General features: G+C 42.8%; 2 protein-coding genes across 7 annotated transcripts in view; both read right to left on the bottom strand.

Annotated features, from left to right (window-relative positions):
* The window catches only part of GRIA3 (glutamate ionotropic receptor AMPA type subunit 3), a 158494-nt gene extending 139547 nt beyond the window's left edge, over positions 1-18947 (bottom strand). For all 6 annotated transcript variants that reach the window (XR_008578911.1, XM_054839113.1, XM_054839114.1 and 3 more), the window contains exons 1-2: positions 18653-18947; positions 17579-17737 (exon numbers count right to left, since the gene is read on the bottom strand). Coding sequence is in view for 5 of the 6 variants with exons in the window: in XM_054839113.1 (XP_054695088.1) it covers positions 17579-17737; positions 18653-18743 (250 nt within the window). In the remaining variant the exon portion in view is untranslated. The remainder of the gene's footprint in view (positions 1-17578; positions 17738-18652) is intronic.
* Positions 18948-19080: 133 nt separating this feature from the next.
* The window catches only part of LOC129211669 (uncharacterized), a 208173-nt gene continuing 202565 nt past the window's right edge, over positions 19081-24688 (bottom strand). The window contains exons 6-8 of the mRNA XM_054839117.1: positions 21216-21390; positions 20993-21109; positions 19081-20177 (exon numbers count right to left, since the gene is read on the bottom strand). Of these exons, the coding sequence (XP_054695092.1) occupies positions 19081-20010 (930 nt within the window). The 5' untranslated portion in view covers positions 20011-20177; positions 20993-21109; positions 21216-21390. The remainder of the gene's footprint in view (positions 20178-20992; positions 21110-21215; positions 21391-24688) is intronic.

The raw sequence follows: 24688 nt of genomic DNA, 5'->3' as shown, positions 1-24688 counted from the left end.
TGACAATATTGCCCTTCCCTATTTCCTCCTCTGCCATTGTTTTCTTAAGAATCCAGATAAACATCACATGTAATCCTTATTGTCATAATTGATCTTGTACCTTTAAAAGACAAGCAGGACAGAATCAGTCATATTGCAGCTCCACAGAAAAATGAGAAAATACTGCTTAGGGAAGGCTACCTTTCCTTAGGATTTCCAGAAAATTTTCCTCTTTACTCTGAAGGCAACAGTAGAAAATACCACAGTTTTCCATAATTAAAAACAAAAAAGAAAAATATAAACAGAAAAAAGAGAGAGATTCACCCCTGTACATTTTTTCACCCTCAAGCTGTCCTTTCTGCTGAGGAAGCCAGAAAAGCAAAGGTATTGAGAATATGTATCAAGCAAAAATACCTGCTTTCCAACTCCCAAGTTACCTTTTTGAGTACCTTGATACTGCAGCTGAATAGTCAAACTTGCATCTGTGCTTTAATTAGAGATAAGGGGAGCACCTACTGTTTGCATTTACAGTACACCCGCTTCATGAGCGGCAGGAGCAAGTTCAGCCACACAACTGTTCAGCTCGTGCTGCTCTGATGCATCATTTCAGCAGGGGAGGCTTCGCTAACAATTAAACGGAGCCATTCCAGCCGAAGAGAACCCTAAATTTTGCCAAGTGCCTGTAGGTAATGTTTTACCCTTGCTATCGTATCTTGTCAGTCACTGCACTGCACAAACTATCAACGGAATCGACAGCGTGGGGATGGGGAGGTCTATTCTCCCATAAACCTGTAGGATGTTGATTCCACTAACTCATCCACTTTTATAGAGGATGAGCATGTAAATATCCTGCCTCCTAACAGGAGATTAAGTTTTTAGAGAAAGAATTTAAAAATAAAACACTCTCAATTAATGTGGTTGCATTACAACAGCTTCATTGCAGAGACTGATACGAGGAAAAGAAAGCAAAAGTGTTGAGCAGAAGGAAGCAGACAGATAAGAAGTAGCTTGCTAGGATCTGAAAAAAAGAGTGACAAGAGATGCTCAGATGAACCTTTCTCATGGTTACAAATGTATTACTTATTGGTAAAGAAAAAATCTCAGACTATGAAGGAAAAAGAAGAAAGAACAAGAGAAAAATTATTTTCCTATTTAGGAAATTCATAGTTTATGCTGCAGAAAATTGAAATTATGACAAAAATATTCCATTTGAAAGCTATCACAGGTAACGCAAGCTGAAGAATAATATAATCCTTTTGCGAGTGAACAACACACAAATTTGTAAAGATTTCTATCCGCTATACTGCCAAAAAGAATTGTTAAATACCATTGTAAGAGTCATGGTGATAAAAATTAGCTTCCATCCGCTTACATCAGGCATCCTAAGTCAATATACTCCATCTGTGACCTGGACTTACATATTTTACGAAACCTTAAATGCAGTTATTGAATAAATTCACTACACTTGCAAACAGGCGTTAAAAGCACACCCAAGCATTCTACAGTTATGTCTGTCACCGCTGCGTACAATTTGAGTTATGTTCAGTGTACCAACGAGCCCAGGTAGATACGGGGAAAGTCTGCTCCCAGGGCAACTACTGGTTGCCAATCCCAGACAACGGTGTTATTTCAGATGTAATCAAGAAAGCATTAGTAAAACTTGGAAAAAAAATGCTCTGAGCACTTTAATCTATTTTTGATCACTCATGATTACAGAGCAAGACAATGGAAATTTTCAAGCACAGTACTTAAAAATCTATCTACTCTTTATTTAACGATCATAGTTTTTCACATTATGAATCCTTTGAATCAATGAAAGGTCACATCCTCTAAAACACGAGATGGGGTTTTATTTCAACTTTTGGGGTTTCTTCTAACCCATTTTGAGTTAGAACAACAGATTGTTGCAGTGAAGGGACAGAAGCTGCAGCCCAAGCGCCACGAGCTGAGCTTCTCTCCAGTGAATCCCACAGCAAAAGGCGATGTGACGGAGCAAAGCAGGCGACTGGGACACACACCATTAAGTAAGTGACAGAATGAAGGATGGAACACTTCTGAGGGTAAGTGTAGACGAACACGATCACTGCATCCCTGTATTTTTTAAATAAAAAAAAAATCAGAAAGATGAAGGATTAACTACAAAGCCAGAAGGCTACTACTGTATGCACTGCAAACTGGGATTGCCTTAAGGTTTTCTTTGATTTTAAAACAAAACTGTGGTAATAGATTTAAACAGTCTCTTTTATATCTGCATCTCATTTAATAAAATAAAATTTTCTCCCCCTCCACAGCAGAAGATTGTTTAGACCAGTTAGCACCCATGGAGGTTTCACTGCGTCAGCTCATTTCAACATAAATTTGTTAACTGGTTGCTTCTAACAAAGGTATTATAATATTCTTCAGTGTCTGATACTCCATTCTGTATTCCTTCAAGTAACTTTTAATAGCTTTGAATTAGGATTAAGAAAAGTCTATGTATACACTGCCTATAAGGACGTATAATTCAGTGTATCATTTCATAACCCAGCTGTCAACAGAGACAACATTTTTATAATACATGTATTGTATGCGTGCCAGTATGAGATGAATAGTCCTGTAACTATAATCAATACCGTTCATTCAAACAACTGGCAGTAGCATTTCAGACAACTGGCAATTTCATCAGTTTCACTGGGCTGCCCAAAAATAAACAGCTTGAGAGGAATAAATGATCTCTGTGGTTATCTATAAATAATACTAATCTCAGTCATTTGTTTTAGTGAGTTCGTCACCGGGAGCTGCAGAAGGCTCACATTAGTGCAAAAGGCATTGCAGGCTTCAGGAAACTAAAAGGAAATGCTGAAGAATTATACTGTTGGGTTTTCATTCCCCCAGTTACTGTACTTACATAGGGGCTCCACCAAAAGCACCAGGATCCCTCCAGTGATACAGCGGTTCTCGCTCTGCGGTAAACTCACACCATCTCAAGGATTCGTAACCACCTCAAAAGTCAAACTGGATTCAGAGAAGGCTCCAGTGATCTGAGTAACCCTACCCTGGGAATAACTACTGTCAGTTCTGAGGAAACATGAGCAAGTTTGGGATTTTTAACCACTTCAGTGTGAAACATGCCCACTCTCAAAAGAGTTTTTGAGAGCAAAACAAACCCAACAGCTCCATGTGAACGAGACTAGCGCCGAGGCTGATGGGTGCGAGGTGAACCCAGGCAGACGAGGAACAGAAGGCACCATTCACAGGCCTGTTCACTGTCTCTGGGAAGTGAAATAGCTCTTTTTTTTTTTTTTAATTATGGTCTATCTGCTCCTATCTATCAAAGCAAGGCAAGAACAGAGGAAAAGGAATAAAGACAGCTGACTAAAGGGAAAAAACCTCACATCTCTGCAGAGTACAGATCCCAAAGAAAACTTCCAAAGGCCTGAAGTCAAACAAGATCCAGTTGCTGTGGTTGAAGTGAGTCTCTCTCCCTGGCAGCCGTGCTGGGCTGTGGGCTGGCACAGCACTGCCACTGCTGCCCAGCCTGCAGACCGGTGGGTCACCGCTCCTGAGGCTCTGAAGGTATCTCCTGCTCCTGCAGGAACATCTCCTAACCACTGGGAACTGCCATTAGGTTTTCTACCCTATTTCACCTGTTAGGAATCACAAGATGCCTGGTTTGCGCTCTAAGGAAAACAGAGGAATGGTAAACTGTCCCAAAGACCTAGAGGTTGGCACTCATCTGCTTCCAGGCAGGATTTGTGCTGCCATGAGACATCACTGCAGAGAGCTCAATACACCAGCGGACTGCAGCAATTTCTCTCTTGCGGCTCCCATGAATGGGAGCCAAAGCCATCACCTCAGGTCCTTCACACTGACGGTAATGCTCCAAAAGAAACACCATCAGACGAGCTCTGCAGAAATGCCCAAGCCCTCTGAATAGCCTACTGAGCAGGAAGCAACGGCGTATGTGCATACATCCAGGTAACCAAACTGCTGCTGCACCAACTTCAAAAAGTCACTGTTCTGCTTAAAGCCTGTTGCTCAGAAAATTTATATCCTGGCAATTAAAATAATCTTCAAGTTGTAGCATTATCCAATTTACAAGCTTATTGCTAGTATAATACGAAGGACGATCAGCACACCCAGCTGCACCACGAAAGCATTTCAGTGGGATGTTTCTAGCATAACAGCCGACAGCAAAAAGATTAATGGCACCAACTTCTTCAGAGAGAGAACCCTCGCTTTCCAGGGGACAAACAGGGGAAGCTCACAACCCAGCCAGTGCCTCTATACCTCTGAGAAATGAGACAGGCTGTACTCTGGAAATTGCCTTTGCAAACAGAAAACAGTGGCTGTTTTAAAATGAAAGCCTTGATTATATTGATAAAGTAAAACTGTCTGCAGGATGTTCATAGAGAAAAGCTAGCTTTTAAGAATGGGTGAATTTATCAAGCTGCAGATCTTTACTGCTTTGATCACCAATATTTTAAAGTTACTACTGTTTATTCTATATTGGCAATAAATCTCTACACACTTGAACTGTAATAATCACCAGCACAACATGACTTCCAGATTCAAAGTTGGACTCGGTCACAAAAATCCACCCCAAACAAACTGGGTAGGAGGATGGCTAAACTGGTAAAATAAAGTCTCTCCATTTCAGGTAAATGATTAGGTAGCAGTGTACACTGCTATTAACCTAAAGTCCATAATGAGAGCTTAACCGCACAGTTCTAAGTGGACGCAGGCCTTTGTAACGGAGCCGCACTCCTGCAGTTGGCACTAATTGACCCTTTTGCTGGCAGGCTCAGCGGAGAAGGCAGTCAGCAGCGTCTGAACTGCAGGCCCTCCTCCGTCATGCAGAACAAAGTCACAGTCCTGATTATCCAGGAGGTTTGATCTGAATGCTTTACACTTCTATAGCATCTTTCATCCAGGAATAAGGCAGGCAGGATAGCAGGGGAGAATCTTAAACTGCTATTCCCCTTCCCACACCCATTTTGCAGGAGGAGGTCTCCTGTCTTTGGAGCTTTCTGATACTTTTTGCAAGTGTACTTCAGATACATTGAATTACACAGCTGAATTTCTGAGAAACTGAAATGATAGATTCATATTTCACATATAGCTTCACCCAGGCTTCTGGAAAACACAATTAATAATCGATTTTGATTAAGTTATTCGCAAGAAGATTTTAATCCCCTTACGGAGAATGTTGCAATAGATTGAATTCAACCCAGCATACACAAGAAATACCCAGGGTTGATGTAAGCATTTGTAGAGACCACATAATAAAAAGGAAGAATCATATTAATCCTGCTTGCAATTTTGTCCAGAAAGATGCCATTTTTAAATTTGTGTGAAGATCTTGATTAAGACAGACTATTGCAGAGCAGCAGATTCTGGAATCAATTAACAAAACAATTCTTATTAACACAGGGAATCTCCAGACATTAGCAAGGAAGCATAAATTCTTTTCAGAAAAGCCCACAAGGAAAATATACTTTAATATCAAATTGTATCCTCCAGAGTATGCAGAGATTGCCTCAACTCAAATCTCAAATGCATCTTATGTGAAACAGGGGCTAGCACTGCAGAACAACACAATAAGAATTTAAGACAGGAAGTGCAGATAATTTATCTGAATAAAGCTTCCAGGAGAATAACTGATTTATGTTGATAATGATCCAAGCTGGAACCTGACCAGGATGCAGGAGCTAGCGGCATCACTACCCACAATAGGTTCACTATTCATGAAAAATAACAGGGCATTTTTACAGATGAAAATAGGGTAAAATGTTAGCTTTACGCTTCAGTCGAAAGACCCTGTTTTGCCAGAGATCTGTTCTTGAATTACCTTTAGAGAGACTCAGAAAAAGGTGCCATGTTTTTTAATCAGGACTATCACTATTCATGCAAGTACATAATAGACACAATGAGTTAAAATTCACAGAAGACTATGGTTTTTAATGTCACACGGCCTCTATTCAGACAAGAATTGCAAAATCCATAAACTGATGCAGAGAGGGAGAGAAAAGTAGTGAAAGGTTCACAGCTACTAAAATACCCATGGTGGGGGGGAAAGGGAAAAAAAGGAAAAATGAAAATCTGAACGTAGAGATGGTATAAGTGACTCCTGCTAAAAGCAAGGTCAGCACTTCCCACTGGAGACTATTTGATTTATGCTATTTTGTTTCAATTGAAAAACAAAATCTTTCCTTGGCAGATTCTGCTCTACACAGTCTATTACACATACTTCTGAGATACCCAGCATCATTTATAAAGGGATGCTTACTACTGCTGAACGTGAACGTTTTGTTAAATTTCCCAAAGTTCCAAGAGGAAATATGTGTGACGCTACACAAGGGAGTATTCAGTTAGTTGTTGAAGTCAAGAGCCTGGACAACCTGGGCAGTCCTGGAGGAGACGTGTGCTACTGATTAAGATGCTCCGAGCCTCCCTTGAAGAATCCATTGGCGGTGCTGGACCCACATCTCACACTTATCCAGAGGCTTAAAGCCAGGAATACCCCGTGAGGGACCACTCTGTTCTTACCCTTTACCAGCTTCACTCCTTCAGAGCCCCACAGAGCTACTCCAAATTTACCCTGGCGTAAATCACATCAGAGGAAGACTCCATTATGTATCTTGACTGCCCGTATTTGTCTAATAGGATACAAAGAGGCTTTTTTTTCCTTTCTGTTAGGGTAGAGCAATGGAGCACTATAAACATTTAGGTCCCAGTGGTCATTGCAGATATGCACAACTACATGTCACTGCCTGCAATTCCTTTTTGTGTTATATAGCACAAAATAACTGGCAGTAAAGCACATCTGATGCATACGAATGCCCACCTTTGAAACAGGACAACATGGTTGTAGAAACCATCCCTACACTTACTATGCTCTGCATGTAGTAAAGCTATACCAATTCACACTTTAAACAAGGCAACTTCTGCACCTGGAGCACCAGAGTAGTGGAAAACTTCAAGAAGGTTAACTGGTCTCATTTTTACCAATTTGGGGCTTATCTCACTGCCTCTCCAGGTAATTAAGTTGCCTGTAGATGGTGTGGAAAGACATGCTATACATACTGTAACTGACAAAAATTGTCCATAAAATCCATGACAAGCACCTTGAATTATATACCCTCAAAAATGCAGACAGCTTCTTTCAAAACACACACAATTTTTTTTTTCACATCCATCATCTATATGTCGTTGTAAAAATTGGACAGAACAGGTGCTTTTACACTGAAAAAGCAGATTCATGTCTGCAGAAACATATTGCTAATTCGGACAGGCTTCACCAAATTGTTTCAGTCAAGAAAAAAAAAAAGTACAAACCCCGAAAACATCATTTCCAAAACATTTGGCTTCAACTGAAGCTAAGTCAACTTTTTGAATTCTGAAACTATTTTAAAAACTTTTATTTTTAATTCTCTAATATTCTGGTTGATCCCAATCTAATCTTCAAAACCTTTTTGGAACTACATCTGAAATGAAAGACTAGCAAGTCACGCAACTCCCATCATTTCCAATCATACGTGTTTTTGAAGTCATGCAGCATGATGTTCTAGGATATAGAATCCGTTTCCGGGATGCACAGAACAGCAGTGAGATAATGGTTCTATGGAAGAACTCAGTCTGAGCTGGCTGAGGCATTCAATATAAATATATGAAAACTACCATTAGTCATGAGAATCACTCTGCTGACATGGCTGAAATAGGAAAGAAACAGGATTAGTTCGCATAGGACGACCATATCCATTTTTTCTCTTTAGTAATATTTTATATTCGTCCAGAAATTATAAGCAAAAAGGCACAAAAAGCAATGTTTTAAAAAGGAAATTCAAAGTAGGATAGCAGGTATTATGTTGACTGCTCGATCATTCAGCATTTCGTTAGGTCCAAGTCCTTTTGACATACTCCACAATGGTAGCAAAGCCACTCTGGAGATGCTACCTGACCACTGCACAAATATGTTGGAGAAAGATGGTCAAGTACATTAAACTTGCTAGACAGTTTAGAATCCCCCTAACAGTTTCGATTCAATGCAGGGTTAGACCCTGGGTCAGTCCTTTGTAAATCAATGGACACTAATTAGCTCTCATCCAACTGCTGGGAAAAAAGAATGCACATGAACTTGAGTTTTCTGACCATCAGACTTCATTAGAATCCAAACTTGGTGACACAAGTAGTAAAGCCTAAGATAACAAATCCCCTGTAAATCGGTAAAAACCAATGTCTTACCATGTTCTGCTGTAGAGAGGTGATGGAAAGTTCATCACCTGAAAAAACTTATCAATTACCATTTCTCCCAAGCCACCTCTCCCCTGGCACCTCCCTCTCAGAAGAGAGCCACAAAAGAAAGTTTTAAGGAATTTGGCATCCACAGCAGGATACAAAGTCCAACAAAGATGTGTGTCGTGATGCAGCAACCCTGCGATTTGCAGGACTTGATCCACGTTCACTAAGTGGGCTGCAGCACCTATCTCGGACTAAGATCTCTGAAACGGAAATCAGACAAAGAAATCACAGAAGGCACCAATCCCTGAAACGCACTGCCACACATCTCTTGGAAAAGCTAGCAGCTGTGAGATACCAATTAGAGCATGTTCTATAGACCTCACTGGGAGAGATCAACAGGCAACACCACTTCTAGTAAAGACGGTTCTTTCCCCCACCACTCAACTAAGCAGTCTGAGCGTAGGTCAGGGAAGGCAAGAATTGGGCACATGCTGTGCCGTAGAAGTGTGGATCATACTTATAATAAAGATCCAGGGTGCGTAGGAGACAAAGAACTTTGCAATATTAAACTCGCTTTCTTTCCAATGGCTTTGCTTATTTCAGGTAAAGAGCTGAAAATTTCACCTTTGTCAAGTGATAGGTCAGCTTGCTGTACAGCTGTGACACATGGTCCATCAGTGGAAATGTATGTTGTTTTCTGGCAAGGACAGCAACTTAGTAAGCGCTAATTTCAATTTATTTTTCAGATGCATGAAGAGTAGGCTGGTTTTGGTGGGTTTCTTTTTTTGCCTTTTGAGGGGGGGTCCTGAGGTTTTGGTTTTTTTGGGGGCGGGGGTTTGTAAGGAAGGGAAGTGGAAGAAGTGATCAACAAAATGAAAAAGGTACTGTTAACCAAAGCTCTCCAAGTTCTTCACTGCAAACAGCCCTGCAATACCTGTCTGATACAGGCGAATAGCATTACCCTTGTATAAGAGACAGCAAAATTGTGCTACCAAAAGTACAAATTTACTTATTCCAAATCATGCTAAGAGCCATCACAAGAGTCCGCAATTTCCCAGGTTCAGTCCCTTTACCACATGGGCTGGGCCCAAATGCTTGATATTTGCACATGACAAAACTACTGATGGTGAAATCAGCAAACACCATTACACACATCAATCCAGGAGAAAGAGGTGTGAAAATAATGAAGCATATATGGAAAGAAGTAAGCAGGGACTACTGTGGTGGGTTGACCCTGGCTGGGGCCAGGTGCCCACCAGAGCCGCTCTCTCACTCCCCTCATTCACCAGACAGGGGAGAAAAAGTACAACAAAAAGCTTATGAGTCGAGATAAGGACAGGGAGAGATCACTCACTAATTACCGTCACGAGCAAAACAGACTGAACTGAGAGAGGAAATTCATCTAAATTATTACTGAGCAAAACAGAGTAGAGGAATGAGAAATAAAATCAAATCTTAAAACACCTCCCCCCACCCCTCCCATCTTCCCAGGCTCAACTTCACTCCCGGCTTCAACCTCCGCCCCCCCTCAGCGGCACAGGGGGACAGGGAATGGGGGTTACGGTCAGTTCATCACACGTTGTTTCTGCCGCTTCTTCGTCCTCAGGGGGAGGACTCCTCTCATCGTTCCCCTGCTCCAGCATGGAGCCCCTCTCACAGGAGACAGTCCTTCATGAACTTCTCCAACGTGAGTCTCTCCCACAGGCTACAGTCCTTCACAAACTGCTCCAGCATGGTCTCTCGCACGGGGTGCAGACCTTCAGGAGCAAACTGCTCCAGCGTGGGTCCCCCACGGGGTCACAAGTCCTGCCAGCAAACCTGCCCTGGCGTGGGCTCCCCTCTGCACGGGTCCACCGGTCCGGCCTGGAACTTGCTCCAGCGTGGGCTTCCTACGGGCCACAGCCTCCTTCAGGTGCCTCCACCTGCTCCGGTGTGGGGTCCTCCACGGGCTGCAGGTGGAATCTCTACACCCCCTCATCCTTCCTCCATGGGCTGCAGGGGGACAGCCTGCTTCACCATGGCCTTCACCACGGGCTGCAGGGGGATCTCTGCTCCGGCGCCTGGAGCTCCTCCTCCCCCTCCATCTGCACTGCCCTTGGTGTCTGCAGAGTTTCTTACATCTTCTCACTCCTCTCTCCGGCTGCAAAAGCTCTCTCTCTCTCTAAGTGTTTTTCTTCTTCTTAAATATGTTATCACAGAGGCGCTGATTGGCTTGGCCTTGGCCAGCGGCGGGCCCGTCTTAGAGCCGGCTGGCATTGGCTCTATCAGACACAGGGGGAGCTTCTAGCAGCTTCTCACAGAAGCCACCCCTGTAGCCCCCCCCACTACCAAAACCTTGCCACGCAAACCCAACACAACTATATACCATCAGAGAGTGGATATACCTTTCACAGATACCTGCATATCAGTTTAAAGACAGTTCTTGTATTGAAAAGGACTGAAGAAAGTGAAGTCACCATGCAGCCCTGCATTTATTTTTTTAAAAATTCTTGATCAGAATTTCAAACATCACATTTCAATAAAGTCGAAGAAATACAAGCCCAACACAAGGGCAGGACCAAGCATCCAAATGCAATCATGTAACTTACAAGTGGTCTGACAGTGAACACGTTGTAAATTGTGTTTGAAAAAAAAAAAAAAACCACAACCCAACTTTAAGCATATCCAAAATGTCCAAATAGTCTAGCAAAATAATTACATACAAGTGACCAGATAGGTCGCTCCATTCCAGCAGAAGAGTGCTCACCTGGGCTATTATCCAATTCTCACAGAGCAATTCACCCTTTTCACAAGTGCCAGGGCAAGTTATCTGCAGCGCAGCGTCCCTGCAGGTTGATCCCCATGCATAAGGGCTTCTGTGCCCCCTGTGCAGTCTATGTGTGAGGGCTGCACATTGCCACCAGCTATTTTAGAAGCAGTTAGGATGATAAAACAGACCCAGTGCCTCAGGTACCACAAGGAGGACGTGCAAGAATGACTGCTAGGTGGATTCATTCACATAACTCCTTCCCACATTCACTCTTCCTTTTCACACAGAAACCTTATCACCTTTTTCTCTCTTGCTCTGCGTATATGTGAGTTTTACCCCTAATAATTACATCTTGGTGAGATCAACTAAAAAGGCACGCACTGCCTTCAAATCTTTCACATATAGCTACGAGCTGATAAATGACCTCTGAATTTTGGGTGCTATAGAAATAGCTCCAAAATCCCCGATACAGTCAGGCCAAAGTACATACTGTGAAGCTGTGTAGTAGTTATTAGTGTCCACACTGCAATGGCTACCAACAGCTGAACATGAGGGTCAACTTTAGGGTCTTCATCAGATGACTGCACACAAAAAAACTCCAAGATTTCAAGTTTGAGGTTTCTAGGGCATCTGATATTCTGAAAATCAACACTAATATAAAGCAGGTGATATAATGGAGGGAAGCACACCTCTGCCTCTGACGGGAAACATAATACACACAAATTTAGAAGAAAAAAAATCCCCATGGATGAAATCTGGAAATTGCTTCACTGCAGCGATCATCACAGAATTTCACAGAACCTGGTTTGATCTACATCTATCATTTTTATATTTCTATTTTTAGATCCCCACGTTGTTCCAGTGGAGGTACAAGCCCCTCTATAGCAAACCTCACGACAATAGGTACAGAGTCTTTACGTTGCCTTAGAGCTCCTGTAGAAAGGGGGTCATGGCCTTCCAGTGATCTACACTTCACAGCAGCACAGAAAGTACTCATCTTAGGCTGTAACTTAAATGCTAAATACAAATTCAACAAACATCTTTCTCACAATAAACGAACACGAATTTTCAGTGATATGGTTTGGCTTAGTTTGAAACTGAACTATGAGACCAAACTGTTGCTGCTTTAAAAATAACATATTCTAAAACATTTTAAGGATGCCTAGCTAAATCAGAATTAGGATTCCAAAATGGGTAATGACAAAATATGTACTTTAAATGGAAAAATGTTAAATCACTGGATTGTGACAATAAAGAATCAAAGATATACCAGCTCCCTCATTTCACACCTTCTTGCATAACAGTCCTACACTTGCAGTAGGACAGCCTCCCACCTCCCAGACACTGAGCACAGCGAACCCAGAGGAAAGAAACCCACCGCATTCTGTGGCTCTTGGACAAGCTCTCGAGTCAGCCTTCAACAAACTGTGGGGTTTTTTTGTTCTTAAAAGCTACTGTCGCATGCTTGTTTCCCATCATTGCACTTCCATCTCCTCCTAGAGATAAACTACAGCCGCTACACATTTCATTGGAATCTGTAGTTAATCAGCAGCTCTCCAACCCATGCCAATAGTCTCACGGGTCCTCCAGGCCCAGTGCTATATAGGAAAAGTGAACAATTTCATCTCTGCTTCTGCACAAAATCTTTCCAAAACTGAACAAGTAAATGGCACTCTTCATTGTGCTTTACTCCTCATTCATTTGGTGAATTAAGAGTATCCATTCATATAAGATTTTTATTTTTCCATCTCTACAGTGTGAGTTAAATGGAACCCTAACATCTAAACAGCATGTAAATGGTATGTATGCAGCAGAGGAGGAGAGAAAGGAGAGTCAGCTTATTTCAAAATTAATTTAAGAAATAGAAAACATACTTGAAAGTAGTATGGTTCCTTCTGCTAACACTGAGATCACATTCAGCTTAATGACAAATCATCTGCTCTGCCATGAAGCGGAAACAAACTTCAGCTGGAACACACCCTTTACCTTTCTACCCAGCCCAATATTGCAAAAGCTTTGGCCCCTAAACTAAAGCCAGCTGATTTTCTTTGTCACACAGCAATAACGTACAATACTTGAGAATGTTCCACAGCATTTTCAGGGATCTGTAATGAGTCGAGTCATGTAGAAAGCACATTTCCAGGTGTTTTACCACAGAATGCTGGGAAAAGCCACAGCACATTCCTTATCAGGAGAGTGAGGCATCTACCCTGTGGTCTCTACTCACCCAAAACCACCAGCACACGGCCCAAACTTGGCAGGACTTTCAGTGAGACGTGCTTATGCTTTTGGCAGAGGGGAGCTGACCACTTTCAGCATCGGTGTCCTTTGCCAGCTGGCCAAAGAGTACACAGATGCAAGGGAAGCAAATTAGCTGCCCACTGGCAAAAAGAAATGCTGAGCAGCACTAAGGAAAAAGTGTGTGTGTGTGTGTGTGTGCACGTGCGCAAGTGGGTAGGCATGTGAGCATATATATATATATATGCATGCACCTGTGCTTTGGGAAAGGGAGTAATACAGTTAAACTGGAAAAACTGTCTGCTACTAGCCCTGTGGTATCATTTTCTGCAACATTCTCACAACAACAAACAGACACTTTTCCCATTAAAATCTACCAAGTTGAATTAAAGATTAAACACAAGGACTTCAAGGATGCTAAAGAAAAAATTTCTAAGAAAGTCTGAAATCAGACCCCTTCAAGAAAGTGTCCATACAATCACTTAAAGGATTTTAGCAAGTTAAGGTAAGCATGTCATTGTATCATCCTTTTTTTTGGTCTCCTAAAGAACGAGTGCCTGTGGAAAAAAACACTACACATCAACATTTGGTAAAACATAAAAAGCCTTCTCAGTTCAGAAGAGATATGAAAAATGACTCAGAAAAATTAACGGGACAAGAATTTGCAGCTGATAGGTTAGATTTAGCTGAGAGAGAGAATCTGCCTGTAGATTAATTAGATTCTGCAATCACAGCCCCTTTTCACCCGTACACATCCCACCACTATCATTACATGATCAACAGATTTTAATGAAAACTAATGCTTTCTTTTGAGAAATTCCATGGGGACTACATATAAGGTTGAGTTTACTTTTCTAAATATTTCTTGCAAATTGTACGTAACCCAAGTGCACATTTGTTGGCTGTAAAGGTGTACAACAGCAATTTTTTGCAATGACAGTGCAGAGAGGGAATATGAGATCTGTGTGCTAATGAGCTGACACTGCAGAGGCTAGAGCAGTGTTAGTATAGTGCACTACAAGTGCAGAGCAGAAAGACATACGCGGGTTATTTCTAGGGAATAGATCTAGAGAACTGTACGCATAATTCAACATTAATACTAACATCCTTCATCAGAGGTTATAAGAAAAGCATGAAAGACATTTCAGTGATGAATTTATGCATTTGGGCTGTTATACTCACATCATTCTGAAAAAGCCAGTTCACTCCCTACATGAGCATTTTTGAAGAAAATATAACATCCATGTTTTACTTGATTTTATTCATTCGCAGGTCAAGTTAACTTTCTTCCTTTCTGTTTTTTTTTTCTGATGGCAAAAAGCTGCATATTTTAAAAGCTGTAATAAATCCCCCCCCCCCAAGAGCCAATTGATAAACTTCAGTTCACCTTTAAATACATTGGAATTTTCATCTGTGTTTGCATTTGCTCTCTGCTAAGATATCATACAGCTAAATAAATAGGTGGGCAGATAAATACGGAGTGAATGAATACTCTATGCATGCGTGTAAATTAAATATACAGAGAGGGGCTCGGTGCCAGCAGTGAAGCAAGGAATACATGTACATGAATCAGATTACGCATCATTTAACTGAAAAAGGAATGAGAGGGAGGGGCTTAGGGCAGGAATTTTCTTTTGATTCTAAACAAGTTTGCTCCCATGTTGGGATATTGCCAAATCAGCCCTACCAGAGGTGGGCTTTTTATCTCTGGCTCATGAGGATACTTCAGAAGAGATTTTTTTCTCTCCTGCCTCTGGAATGCACCAGATTGCACCAAGCGGGATGTGCAGCTGTACAGTAAGAACATAAGTCTTTCCTGAGCAGAGCCCCCCTCAACTCCTGCACACATGAACACTTACTACAGCCACTATCATATAAATCAAAGCAAAGGAGAATGAAAAGTAGTTTTTTATGGATACTGGCAGTACAGGCACTAGGCTTAAGCTACACATGCTACTTTCTCTGATTTCCCTTCAGCTCCTTCACCTATCCCACCACAAAGTCAGTCCCAGTCTCCCCCTCCAGCGAAGGCAGTCGGAGTCACTGCAGGTTTCTCTCCTATGGATCCCTGCCAATTGCAAATATTGATCAAACGGCTGTGTGACAGCACTGGAGACAATTTATGCCTCTCTCCAAGAGAAGTGAAAATGTTGTGGAACGAATTCCTTCATGGATACGGCAGCACCCTGAAATTATCCGCCACTCCACTGGGAAGCGAGGATGTGATTAAGGGTACTTAGGCCAGAATGTTTTACATGTTAGCCAGGTAGCGGGGAGCTATTAGTTCATCCTAACGCATCGATACATATGAGCATTCTGACTTCCAAAGACAATTGCTTCCAGATTCAAAAAGAGCAACTCTTCTATTTTTTTTTTTTTTTATTTTGAGCTACTGAGACCTATATGACTGGTGACTTGGACTCACCCTATTCTTCTCCTACCAACAGTATTACCAGATGGTTGACACAGCTATGGACAAGGTCACCTTTTCATTTTCCTTCTTCTGTTTCTTTTTTCACATCTTCTATTTTTAAATAGGTTACTGTAGGCTGGTATGCTCTGGTCTACAGTTTCTCCAGAGATTTAAGTTCTCCCAATTTTACTACCCGGGTAATATGTGTGATGGAACATGCAGCCCTATACTACAGAAAACCGTCTCATCTTTCTAAAATCGCCACAGCTTTCACTAAGCAATGACAAAAATCATTAGATGTCAGAAGATGAGAAGCACGCTGACTAAATAATACATTGCCTCTGAACAAGCGCGTGGTTCACTTGTCTTGGTGGGATCGGTACAGAAGTGCTGGTAGAACTTTTAAAAAACAATTAATAATTAATCACCCAAGCAGTTTAATGTATTTAGTTTAAATCCATATAATTGATATTTAGGAAACTATGTTTGAGATACAGCCTCTTGAACGGATTACACTGATTAAGGATTAATAGTCTGATGTTTGTTATAAGAACTGTTGAGGCTGGATAGGATTAGTAAAATAAGATGCAAACTACAGACATGCTTTTATTTACCATTTTTTTCCACTTTACTAAATATTTTTATTAGATATTATATAATTAACCCCCTTGCAAAAGTTTTAAAGATCCTAATTCAAAGCCCTTTAAAAAGTGTAACGCTGCACTAGCAAGAAGCAGTCACATGGGGGATATGTTGGAATATCAATCCAAAATTTATCCAAATATTTCCTTATTGTATGTTTTCTAACCATCAACTTTCTCAAAAAATACCTGAAATCCTAGAAGAACAAAATATCTACTTGTCCAACCTTCCGATTATATACACAGTGTGGGACAGGATTATAAGAACTATCCTATCCCCAACAAACAAAAAATTAAAGAGATCAGATATTCAAAACATGAAATCATTTTAAATCAAGAGATACTAGTTTTCTGTACTCCAACACTTCATTATTTTAGCACAATGCTTCCTCTTTGAACATTTTATACTGTGAGTACAGGAACAGGAATCCTGTTCACAACACAAAGTTAGTGCATTGCACTCAGAGCTCCTTCAGATCACGTACAGACGTATTTCTCTATACTGTGAAGTGCATGCAAGTACCTCGCAAGAAGACTGCATTCATTTTCACAGGTTTTTATTGTAAACCTTTGTAAAACTGAATTTGGACACATCAGTAAAACAAATATTCAGGAACTACTATTGGTAAAGGAATGCTTTTTTAAATGCAGAACACGCACCAGTCTTTCAGAAAGAGATTTTGCATTTTAACACCACATTAACACTACTCAAAGTTCTATTTTGCTTCTTCTGTTAATAAAGACTCAAATTATACGCATGCACTGCTTGTGCAGAGCTATTTCTCATAATGCTAAGCATTCTGATTCCATTTTCTCTACCTTCATCTCTAATGGTATTTGTCAGTTTACAGTCTCCTCAGCTTTTAACAGGACTTCCACTGTAAGAAAACAACCCAGTATTTCAGAGCAGAGGAGGCCAGTAAGCCCCTCTAGCTTTGTTCCCTCAAGGTCACTTGTAAACAGCTGTTTCTGTTTTATTCCTACATGGTATTATTTGCAAATCACGCTGTTTCACACGGCTAGGTTGTAGCCTCAACAGAAAAGGGATGTTACTTCAGTGGCAATTCACTGATCACAGCTACACAGCGCTACTATATAAATAACATGGGGTTTTTTTCTGGAATAAAAAACCACTAAAGGGGTGAAAAGAAGCAGTGAGAGAACTTTTCCGAAGGTATTATTCAACCATATAATGCTGCAAATCTACAAAACCTCATGTCAGTACACACATTTGTTACACTATGTTGTATAGACAAGAACTCTAGGCTACCAGGGAGAAATTGAATGTAAGGATAGGTAACAAACAAATATTTTTTAAAAAAGCACGTATTTACTTACAAGCATTTGTCACTGAAAAACTGTTGGAAGAGTCCAAGTGATCTACATGATAGTTCAAATGGAAGGGTTTTTCTGTGGTATTTTGGTTTGTGTTGTATAACTGCACAGCAAACCGAAATGCACTGTGCTCCTGAACAGTGTTCCTCATAAAAAGTCCACCTAGGATGGAAAAAAAGAAAAGAAAAAAAAAAAGGAAGAAGGTATTTCAGACTGACTTTTGAGGAGAAACAGTGGCAATAAGTTATGTTTGCATACTGCACATCTCAGGAAAGAATGAACCAGGCTGAGCCTGGGCATGTAATTCTGACAGAGCGCGTACATGAAATACATACTCCAAGTCCAAAGTTAGGCTTTTAAAGCCACACGTTGCATCCAGGTGCCCCCCGAGCCATCGCGAGTCACTGTCAGCTGCAGGTGCACCTTGAAAACCAGGCCACTTACACACGGATGCCCGCACACAGATTTAAAAGTCTAACTTGGAGAATTGTGGCTCCTAAATTATCTCTAGACTACCTAAATAAGGTTTCTGTAGAGTTATTTACTAAGGAGACCGGTGGCGTGCAGCGTGGCAAACGTGCTGTTTTAAACGGTCTGGTGGAGAACACGCACAGCTGAGCGCTGCTCCCGGGGAAAGGCAGGGGAAAAACCCAAGTTTCCCTCGCATGCCCTCAGCCTTACGGCTCATTCGGCCCCAGGTTTAGGGCACGTCGTTACAGATTCACGCCGTTACTCTCTCGCATTATTCGCTACATGGGATGCGCTGCTTCAGGGCACGATGCCGCATGAGCACGGACCAAATCCTCCTGCCGTTCCCGCGGTGCGCGGCCAGAGCAGCAGCCCGGCGCCGCTCACAGCCGCCCGCCAGCGCAGCCCCAGCACCGTTCCTGCCTCTCGCTCACAACAACGGGCAGGAGCCGGAGCGGGGCTGCCCCTGAAAGCTGCCCGGGGCCGCCCGCACCCCTACCCGGCGGCGCCCGGGCTCGCCCCCCGCCGCCCCCCCGCTCCCCTCCGCACAACTTCCCCTCGGCTGGCGGGGGGGAAGGAGCGGGTCGCGGTGCCGCGGCGGGCGCTTACCTATACTGATGGTGTTGGGGAACCCTGCCAGAGCCTCTCCCAGCAGCCCCGCCAGCAGCAGCAGGAGGGTCCGGGGCGCGCTCTGCCCCATTTTCTTCAGCCCCTGCGGTTCAGCCCCTAAAACGAAACTGGCGGCACAGGCATGGGCGCAACTGGAGGCTCGGAGTAGTGTCAATGGTGGTGGCGATGCTGGCGGAGGTAGTGGGGAGGACGGTCCCCCTCCTTTCTTCCCTTCTTCTTTTTTTTTTTCTTCCCCAAATCCCTCTCCTCTTGTCTTCACCCCAGCCTGGAAGGGCTCATTGGCTGCGAGGTTGCCTTTCTCCCCCCGTCTCCAGCAGCTCCCCCCCCCAGTGCAGGGACTTCCCCCAAAGATGGTGGGTAGCGGAGCCGGCGAGGCTGCTCCCCCCGGGCCGGGAGGGGGTTATCGATCAAACTTGTCGTGAGGCGGGCTGGCAGCCGCTCGGCTCGACCCGGCCCGCTCGTCCAGCCCCGGCGCTGGCGTCTCCCGGCCGCGGCGGCAGCGCTCGGGGCTGCGGTCGGAGGGAGCTGAGCGGCCTCACGTGGGCCGGCCCCCGGGCTGCAGCTGGCCCCTTTAAAGCTGCATCGCCTCGGTGTGTGTGTGAGCGCGGGTGTGAGCGCCGTGCGTCCGCCTGTCTGCGGGCGGGGGAAGGGCGGGGAGCCGGGAGGGCGGGGGTGTGAGGGGGATGCGGCCGGGGTCCTGCCCGCGCCCGGCGGCGGCGAAGGCGGGCGGTGCAGGCGCTTCGGGGCCGGGGGTCGAAACGCGGCAGAGGCGCCTCAGGGCCGGGGGGAGAGGCCCCGGGAGGGCTGGGGCAGCCGGCTGCCGCCGGGCCTGCCCCTCGGCGGGCGGAGGACGGCGCCCGAGGGGCGGGGGCGGCTGGGGGTGAGGGCCCGCGCGGCGCCCGCGGCCCCGCCTGAGGGGAGAGGGCTGGCGGGGAGGCGGGAGCGTGGGGGCTGCCGGAGGGAGGGCCGGGAAAGGCCCCGGGGCAGCCAGCGAGCAGTGCCAAGGGGCGATGCACTTTACCGGAGGGGGTGTCTGCCCTGCGCCCGAGTTCTACTCGTCCCTCCTCCAGCGCTAACGCCTGAGGGGGGAGGCTCCCGCATTCATCCGCCCACAGTGCCATGAGGTGAAGAAAGACAAGAACGAGTTTATCCCGGCAAGGGAATATTAGCTCCTTCCCACCCTCCTCTAAAGGAAGGAAATCCAACAGTCTCCCTGTTTCATCCTGTATGCTGGAAAAAGGGAACATCTCTGTCAGATGCAGTGTTGCCCCAGCACAGAGCACAAAGCCTGGCCTACCCGATGGCCGCAGGGGAGCGGGCAGGTGGGTGTTGGACATCCCACATGCCTCTGCTGCCCACCTCTTGGCTGAGCACCAGTCTTGATGTGCACATCCATAGGGAGCTATTGTGTTGCTGCCTGAAGCTTGGCTCTCTGAGGGGTTGATCTTGCACCCGTCTCCTTGACACCTCGCTACATGGATCCTGCAGCTCCTTTCTCTTTTTGCTGCTTTGAGGTTCACAAAAATGTACAAAATGGAGACAGAAAAGAGATATTAGGTCACCTAGTCAATCTCATAGGCCCCAGGAAGATTGTTCTTCACTTAATGTTTCCTTTTCCTCTGATTTTAGCAGGTCACTTTCCCCTAGTCTTCCTCTTCCCCTTTCTCTCAGGCTCTGGTGTTGTTTGGGTCTATGTGCAGTTGTGTTACGAATAATATCAAAAGCAGTTGGCTTTGCATTTGCAAAATAATCAACCAGTGCCACTAGCTGTAGCGTCATGTAAGTACTTGAGATGTAAGATGGTGGCAGATTACTGCACATGTACTAATGAGTAACATCAGAGATTCAAACCTCTACTCTAGAAGGAAGCCAAAGGCACAGGTGAAGAACAGGGCATCACATTCATGACGCAGAAGCATCACATATGCCTTTAGCAGCATATATGTGATTCCTACTCACTCTTAGGTGCGTGCATTGGTTGCTACATGTTGCGTGTTCCTTTATGAGAATCATGCCCAGAAGATGGAGTCTATTCCAGTTCAGGCAGCGGCAGGGATCAGGCTACGGGGTGGCCAGTAATGTTCCCTGTTTAGGTGGAGATGGCAGTTGTCACTTTATCTTTCTGTTTAAAGAAATGGTTATCTGTAGTGATAGGTGGGGTATAAACTCCATTTTTATATCTATAGCACTCTTCAATCTCAACGCACTCTACAAATGTTACCTATGAATTCCTGTAAACATCCCCATGAAGCATGATTGTATTCTTCTCTTATGGATGTAAAAACTAAAAAATCAAGCAAAGCTACAGGCCCAGCTCACCTAGGCAGGAAGTTTCAGAATTCAGTTTTCAGAATTAAGATCATGAGCAACAGCCCAGCTTCACCGTAGAGCACTCTTCTCTCAAATGTCCTTTGGTAAGCATAGGAGATCTGAGAGCTGCAGGTACATGAAGTTTAGACATTCAAGATAGTTGTGGAAAGCATGTTCCTACAGGCAAATAATTTCTGGTTGCAAACTACTTATCTTTCCCCATTCTACCTACCTCCAAGTCCACTTCTAACATTTTCCAGAAAGTCCTGCTGTCCTCTTTTTTGTGTCCTTTCCTAGTGGCCCTACTTTCTTCCTGTTCACTTGCTCTCACAAAGTTCTTCTGTTCATCCCTGCAGCTGTATATTCCAGGCTGACTGCCACCTGCCACACTGACAGCTGATGATGTACTGAAAAAATTATGAAAGAAATTATGTTTAACATTACAGATGTTAGGACAAGAGAAGACATAAAATTGCCATGAATGAAGGTGGCATGTGTCAGAATCTCATTTTCATACACAGCCGGTAGGGTGGGTACCTCATCTCAAATAAAATGGTGCTTCACAGCCTCATCTCAAAATGGAGAGTCTTGTTATAATCCAAAATATATCTGTGCTAAGAGACAAATAAATTTGCATTATCACCCACATTTTTCCTCCTGAAGCCCCTAATATACATGTTGTTATTATTAGCATTTTCAATACAGATTTTGCTTTTTGCTTAGGCAATTAATCTCATGGTACTATTTGCAGATACAAATGGTACAGCAGCCGCCCCATACAGATTTTGGACAAACACAAAGAGACCCCGTCCCAGTTTATCTTTCTTACAGCGAACCCAGTGTGTCCTAGGACAAAATGGTAGGAGATTAGTTGGCTTTATGTGGATATTAATGCCATGCAAATAGTTTATATACTTTGCTAGGGATGCTCGGTGACTTAAGTTAATGTTCCATGGTAACCGAGGTCATACCAGATGCTTTCCCAAACCTTCCCTAACTAAATAGAACCAAGATTTTGCAGGATAATCAGAGTTTCATGTTTAGATGATTTATAGTGTTCTGGGACACTAGGGGATTCTGAGTACTATCTACCTGAGCAGGAAGAGGTAATGATTTATAATTAGCTAATGTGTTCTCATTGTAATGTCTAATAGTGGATTAGAAAAATGCTATGGAATTTGGGACACGGCGTTCTCACTGAGCTTTCTGATGTTACTAGGCTAAAGCCATAGCGGTAGCATAAAGTCATGGCAAAATCTATGCCAGGATTCTGTGGTTCAAGCTTCACCCTAACTCCACTAAGATGACTTTATAATTTTTGTCATTCCTATTTCTAATTGCAAGAGAGAAGCTCAGTCAGTGAGTTTCTAGAAATCATTGTGCTTGTCCCAATATCAACCAAATCATGCTGTAATTGCCAATAAATGTGTTACCAATTGTGTCTTACAGCCTTTTTTTTTGTTGTTTTAAACTGGTTATTTCTTCATAAAAACAAAGGAGACACAATTGACTGAACTTTATGTTAATGTCAACATTTTGATTAGCTAAACTGATTAATTCTACAATAGACAGTTAACTGATAGAGTGATAGTGGAGAGAGACAGAAGCAAAGATGAAAAGGGATTCAGGCAGAAGATGAAACTACAGATAGAAGGAGTCAAGGGGAAAGTACAGTGTCAAAAGAGGGAAAATGAATACAGACATTATAGCTTCATACATTTTGGAAAAGAGGTCAAAAGGACATCTAGTTAAGATTTGATTATATTATGAGTGGGCATAGAACAAACTACTGAAGCTCTCCTGTTTACCTTTCATTACCATGCAATGAGAGAGACATAAAATGAAATTAAAAGGCAGCAGATGAGAGACAGTTTAACAGAAATATTCTGCTATGCAGTTTATGGCTAATCTATAAAGCTGTCTTCTACACAATATTCTTGGCAAAAATAATTGTTTTTAAAAATTTCAAATTTTGTGTGAATTAGCACAGTAAATGCATTAGACTAACTAGTAAAAAGCTGTTGGCATTAATACTCAGAATTTATGGCAAAAAGTAGCTCCTGGATGCCTCAAGAAAGACCTAGTCTCTTTATGCATGATGAGAGTTTACAGTATGTCTAACGTTCTCTGAAACGCTTTATACTGGTCAGCATTAGAGACTGGATAGGAGACTACCTGAATTACTGATTTGTTGTTACTCATTTTTTCTAAGAACAGTTAACAGGCGAAATCCTGGAACCACAGAAATGTATGGTGGATTTATTACCCCTATCATTGGAGCTAGGATTTTACCCAATACATCCTGGCAGAATAATATGGCCTGGCACATAGGAATATGTTCTAGTATGTGGAAGGATGATCAAGATTTGTGTAGGAACAGGGTCAAAGAGGAAACTTGTTGATAAATAAAAGTAATTTCTCCATTACTGGTGTCTAATTCAACTTTAGGTAGCAGAAGCAAATTCATGCAGCAGCTTTTATCAGAACTGAACATGGACTGTTACAGTAATAACCTATATATATTACAATTGCACAACTAAGACACAAACGTGGAAACAGTCAGCATGTACAAATGTCTTCATTTTTCTTGGGTTTGTGGAATCTTCAGGATACATACTTCTAATTCTTCTAATGGCTATGGGGCTGGTGGAAATGTAGTATTATTATAGTCCCATAATGTCAGAAACAATTTATATTACCTTCTGCTTTCTGATTAACTGTACACTAGGCACTGCTGGCATAACACAGCCCTGCAATTCTTATTTAAACCTGTACTTTTGCTGTGCTCATCTATATTTATTACTTAAGGAAACAGTAAATCAAATAAAAAAGTAATGGTATCCCCTATATACTGTTAATAAAGTGAATCCTCTCTCTTTGTTTTATACCTATGAATACAGTTTTCAAGCAATCTCAGGAGTTATATCCAGTTCATACCCCCTTCAACCGTGCAAGATCTGACCACTGAATATTTAATTACTGAAATATAGTCTTCTTAAAGACAACCTCTTTTAGCCCTAAGTAGTGAATAATCACTTCAGATGATTGTTTGCCAATCAAAAGTCTATTTTCCTCCCAGTGTGTGTTTGTATATTACCATAACCCACCTCATCTCAGTTCAAATCTGCAGTAGCGTCTTTTAATGAAAATGTCTTTGGAAAACAGTACATAGATTCTTAGAAATGGATCTTTAGACAAAAAGAATTAACATTTTTCACTGAAGTTTTAAGGATTTCAAATTTGTTCTGTTCTACTTGATCAGAGATTCCTGCCCTCCCCTAAGCCAACAGTCTGGTAGTTACAAAGTTTAAGAGTAAGGCAGAAAACTAACATTCAGTTCTCTGCTAATTTCAAAGAACCTGTTTTACTTCTGGAGTGAGCCTTTGCAGCACTAGCATATGGAATCAACTCTCTTTTTTTAGAGTTCATTCAATTCATGTAAATAAGGCGTTAGTTAATATGGGAAGGAAATTAGACAGAAAAGGAACTTTAAGCTGTGCCTCCCTTAGCCCTGGGGAATATACTGTGTGTGGAGCATTGGTCTCTCCCTTCCTTCGTCACTACCCAAGAAATGTCACCTTGAATGTGAAAAGATTACCCTAGGCAACTGCCATGAAAAGAAAGCATTTCCTTAGAAGAAAGAGGTGCATATAGCATAGATGGCAAGAATGAGCAGCTCTGGTACTTTAAGACCTTTTTTTCCTC

This window comes from Grus americana, chromosome 12, assembly GCF_028858705.1.
Source record: "Grus americana isolate bGruAme1 chromosome 12, bGruAme1.mat, whole genome shotgun sequence".
Taxonomy (NCBI): Eukaryota; Metazoa; Chordata; class Aves; order Gruiformes; family Gruidae; genus Grus; species Grus americana.
Note: the sequence above shows the minus strand (reverse complement) of the source record. Positions and strands in the feature narration are given on the sequence as shown.